At 40.0% G+C, this 5,000-nt stretch overlaps 1 protein-coding gene across 2 annotated transcripts in view; it reads right to left on the minus strand.

Moving 5' to 3' along the window:
• Mgtor (nuclear basket protein megator) overlaps positions 1 to 5,000 on the minus strand; it is a 39,509-nt gene that overhangs the window by 16,464 nt on the left and 18,045 nt on the right. For both annotated transcript variants that reach the window (XM_086539140.1, XM_086539141.1), the window contains exons 17-24: positions 4,080 to 4,246; positions 3,731 to 3,950; positions 3,491 to 3,617; positions 2,459 to 2,571; positions 1,920 to 2,077; positions 1,210 to 1,376; positions 147 to 365; positions 1 to 27 (exon numbers count right to left, since the gene is read on the minus strand). The exon at positions 1 to 27 is cut by the window's left edge and continues 189 nt beyond it. In XM_086539140.1, the coding sequence (XP_086395266.1) occupies positions 1 to 27; positions 147 to 365; positions 1,210 to 1,376; positions 1,920 to 2,077; positions 2,459 to 2,571; positions 3,491 to 3,617; positions 3,731 to 3,950; positions 4,080 to 4,246 (1,198 nt within the window). The remainder of the gene's footprint in view (positions 28 to 146; positions 366 to 1,209; positions 1,377 to 1,919; positions 2,078 to 2,458; positions 2,572 to 3,490; positions 3,618 to 3,730; positions 3,951 to 4,079; positions 4,247 to 5,000) is intronic.

The following is a 5,000-nucleotide window of genomic DNA, read 5'->3' on the forward strand; positions in this document are numbered from 1 at the left end:
ATATCGTCCAGCAGTATCTAGTGAGGCCTTGAGGGAGGTAAGAAATCTAATTTTCTTTGTTTGTAAGGATAAACCATCAATCTAACTACAATTAAGATTAATAAAATGATAATCTAGAGGTATGAAGCAAAATCTAATTTACATACCTGACTCTTCTCTCTCTCTTCTGACAGATTCTTTGTAACTTGTTCAATCTGTGATTCCAGAATCTTCTTCTGTGCAGTCAGCCTTTGTACTTCAGCCAAGGCTACTTCGCACTTTCCAGCAGAAACATCTCGTTCCCTTCGAAGGTACTTGATGACTTCACGCAACTGATCTGATGATCTAGCCTCATCTTCAGTGAAGGAGGCATTAGGATTATCAGCCTAAAATAAGAGTGAAATCGAAATATTAGAAAAATCACTTATAATAATTGAACATAACTCTACATGTATTTCATCCACCTGCCAATTGTTGGTAATTTAATCTAAATTCTCAAATATCAAACATTTATTTCTCTAAACCAGAATCACAGCATGTATCATTAAGGCATTAAAAATCATCTTATGTAAAAGATTTAGGATGTGAATAATATCTACATGTATGCAGTACTAGCAGGTTTTGTTTTACATACAAAATATCCTTGTACAATCAAGAAGAAGAAGAAGAAGAGATGTTGGTAGTCGTTTTCTTCTTGAAACTGACCCCTCACAATTGTACTCTTCCTTAACCCGTTAACAACAGGTGACTGGATATCACGTCTAGTGGTTTTTGGGCTATACGCCGGGGACACGTTATTTTGTCCAGCCCGGCGCGCGGGAGGACGCTGGCTCGCGGCCAGTGCGGCCTAGAATCCCGACGCATTAGGCTCATGTGTTCAAGAGTCCCAGAATTTTGGTCTTTTTAAGCCGGATTGGTCCCGTCGGGAACGGGTTAATATTGGGTTCCATGAATTCTTAAACATAAGCACTGCAGTAAGAAACATAAACTTTTTTTTACTTGGCCTCAAATAAATTATTTAGGTGTAATTAACCCTTTCCCGACGGGGCACACGCTACGCGAAAACCCCTACTCCGGGCCATTGCAATATTGCATCGGAAACGTCACACTGGCATGACGCCCCAGCATCGGGAATTTAGCTGTGTGACACGAGTGTGAAGCACCATCATCATAGGGTTAAGATCTATCCATTAACAATCCTGTAAATACCAACAACAGATGTTTAATTACCCCAGGCACAGACAACTTAGTCTGCAATGCAGCCATCTTGTCTGACAACTGGGTGAACTGGTCAAGAAGAGCCTTGTTCTGTTCTTCAAGCTCATGACTCCTCATCAGCAGATCCTTGTTCTCCCGACGAAGTAGATTTTCTCTTTCCTCAAATCCTAATCGGGTGTCTGTAAATGTCATCAACATGTTAGTTTTTTATGATAGTTTATCTCAAACAAGACTCAGCTGGCTGAAAAGACATATAAGACATCAATAAAACATTTATGAATTTATCATTGAACTGAACACTTAAATGATTTTTTACAATATATACACATAAGGCAAATCCAATACCAGAAAGTATCTGAAATCCTTTAAAATTGCTACAGTAGGGATTCAATACTAGTTACTATTTGACATCCTTACATGACAAGTCTAAAAATAAATTTAACAGCTAATGGCAAAAAAGTTTTAGATGAGTAAACTGAAGATTCATCACTTCAATACAAAGCAATATTAGCAAAAATCTTTAATAATCATTACTTACAAGTTAAGTACTGTAAAAGCAAAATAAAACAAAACAAAAAAAACATATCAAATAGATATGTTAACATTTCAAGTGACCTTAAACAAATATTAATTTTCTGTCACTGAGAAAGCTAGCAACATCATCATCAATTCAAGGAAAACTGACCAAGTCAAGAGATAATCACTCAGTTCTGAGTCCCTACCTCTGACTGCTTCCTCTGCCTTCAGCTTGGCCATGGTGACCTGCTGGAGCTCTGTATTGTACTCTGCTTGCTTTTCCTTCAGGGCTGCCAGAGCCTTCAAATCGGCACCGTGTAACATCACCTCCCTCTCATACTTATCTTGAACTTCTCCAGCAAGTCTTTGTAAAAGAAAGAAATAGCATTATGCAAAAGTAAGTGACATAGGAAAGTATTTTTTTGATAAATAGAGAGAGAGTGAGTGAGTGAGTGAGTGAGTGAGTGAGTGAGTGAGTGAGTGAGTGAGTGAGTGAGTGAGTGAGTGAGTGAGAGAGAGAGAGAGAGAGAGAGAGAGAGAGAGAGAGAGAGAGAGAGAGAGAGTGAGAGTGAGAGTGAGAGTGAGAGTGAGAGTGAGAGTGAGAGTGAGAGAGAGAGAGAGAGAGAGAGAGAGAGAGTGAGAGAGTGAGAGAGTGAGAGAGTGAGTGAGTGAGTGAGTGAGTGAGTGAGTGAGTGAGTGAGTGTACATGTAAAGTTAAGCAAACAAATTTGACTGAGGTACATACTGTGCCTTTTCTTGGGCCTCTTTCTTAGCCTTTTCTTCTTCTCCTTTAGCTGTTGTTAGAGCTTCATTAGCGTCACTCAACTTCTTCTGAGCCACTTGCAATTCATCTTGCATCTGTAAGTAGTAACAAATACAGAGAGGGTTTCATGATAATTATCTACTTCCTAAAAAGAACCATTACTCAAAAAGTTAACAACTGCAACATTTCTGCTTAACCCATTCACGACAGGGGCATTCCAGCCTTGCATGTCACAATGCCGGGGCTCTCGAACGCATAGGCCTAAATCAGTTAAATAAACGACACCTTATGGCGTCCCCAGCAAACGGGCCTAGAATGCGCGGTACCGTAGTGTACCACCCGTCACGAGAGGGTTAATGGAGGTTCACTTCTGCCAAATAAGACTTACATAACATTATGTCTCGATAAAATTAAAACAAAAGTTTCCTCTTCATTACTACATTCTTTATTGATCCGCATTTGATCTTAACCCCTCCAAAACAGATATGTTTTGGAGGGGTTAAGATCACTTTTGCACTGCAATTTCCCTTTTGTTGAAATAACAAGCTACTTATAACTTCAGTTATGATGCCTTATCATACTAAATGCTAAATAGTATGACTTTGCTAATATATCATATACACTCTTATATCGTACTATAAGTCTCAAAAATAACAGAGGACACACATTTTAATGTGCGTCCCTGAATATTCTTATGATGTGGCTGATCCTAGAAGAGTTCACAGGAAATTTAAAAATTCATAAATTTTCTACAGAAACATGCTCAGAAGAAGGAGTCTACAAATTCAAAAGTGAAAAAAAAAAATTCATTCAGCTCAAAAAAAAAAAAAAAGATAAACAAATAAGCAATCACACATTTAATCATTTTGTCAAAATAATGGATCTACTTTTGCATTCAATGCATGAAGACAAAATTGCCAAATGATAAAGCCATGTGGATGCTAAAAAACATTCAGGCAAGAAAAAATCTTCACTTGGATGAAAAATGTTAATGCACTCTGCTTGGGCCTATACCTTTGCAAGCTGGGTTTGAAGGAGGGTCTTCACAGCTTCTCCTTCCTCCACAGCTTCAGTAAGCTGCATCTCAGACTTAGTCAGTTTTTCTACCACTTCATTCTTTTCCTTTTCAAGTTTAGCAAGCCTAAGAACAGGGGGGAAAAAGAATATTTAGGACAATTTCTAAATATTATTTTTGTTACTTCCAATGTAATATTTTACTGTTATCACACTAATATTCACTGAACAAGTACTTACTGTTGCTGGGCAATCTTGCTGGCTTCATTAGACTCAGCTAATTGCTTTTCTTGTTGCTTGGTGACCCCCATGAGCTCTTCAATATTGCGTTTGGACTGGTCAAGAGAAGCTTGAAGAGTTGCAACTGACGCCCTCTCCTCAGTCAACTGTACTTGCAGATCACGTACTTGGGGTGATGATCCAGCCAGGCGGAACGGAGATGATGCAACAGGACTACTACCTGTAATGTCAAAATAAATAGAATTCATTTCATTTATCAAATATGAATATAAGGTACATGACTTGAATATAATGAAATTAATTTTTAAATATTCCTGGGGTCTGCTTGGAATTCTTGCACTGTCTTTACCTCTTGCTTTATTTCCTTGTGGAGATGGTGCAGATCTCATTTTGTCTTGTGCCTCAGTTAGGCGAGTCTTCGTGGCTGACAACTCAGACTTCACTTCCAAGAGTTGTTTTGTCATAGCAGCATGTTCTTGATGCATAGACTTGATGCGATTCTCTGCATCTGTCAACCTGTAAAATTTCAAGATTTTTATTATTTATTATTTAGTGCTCAGTGTTTATCTTCCACTTCCTTAAGGGCAAAGAGCAACCAAAATAGGTCACTCATTCACATAATCATGGGACTGTCTAAAAAACTGTGTGAGCAACAGATACAGCTAGATGAAAGCATATTATTAACCTGTAACTTGATATCATGTCATGTGGTGGCATCGCTTGCCACCGGAGATGCAATATCACACCATGTTTTTTTCATATGGCCAGCACGCTGGGTGATCAAGGGCATAATGAGTGGCCACAGCTTAACCCATTCACGCCGGGGCCGTTCCGGCTTTGCACGGTCGCAATACCGGGGTTCTCGATCACATAAGCCTAACGCCTCGAGATTCTCGGGCGCACAAGCCGCGAGCCTGGGTTGCCCGCTCGCTCTACCCGAGCGCGCGGCTTCCCCTCATAGCGCGTCCAGGGCGTCTGACGCGAAAACCACAATACGTGCTATTACGTCACCCGGCGTGAATGGGTTAAACGGGTGAATAGCCCGAGGAATGAGGCCTACACATTTCAAAATACCTTCGCATTAAGTTCAGGTGCAGTCAAAACCACCCAAGCATTATCAGGTTAACCCATTCCATACAGGTGTCATGACATACACGTCAGCACTGATTAGGCCTAAGTGACGGGTGTCAATGCGTACATGACAGTTGAAGCGTGCACACAGTCATGAAGTATTATGGCTGTAAAGGCGCGAGTTAGGCCAGTTAGGTCG

The sequence above is a fragment of the Penaeus japonicus genome, unplaced genomic scaffold (assembly GCF_977035675.1).
Source record: "Penaeus japonicus unplaced genomic scaffold, GWHDUDI00000001_assembly GWHDUDI00000008, whole genome shotgun sequence".
Lineage (NCBI taxonomy): Eukaryota > Metazoa > Arthropoda > Malacostraca > Decapoda > Penaeidae > Penaeus > Penaeus japonicus.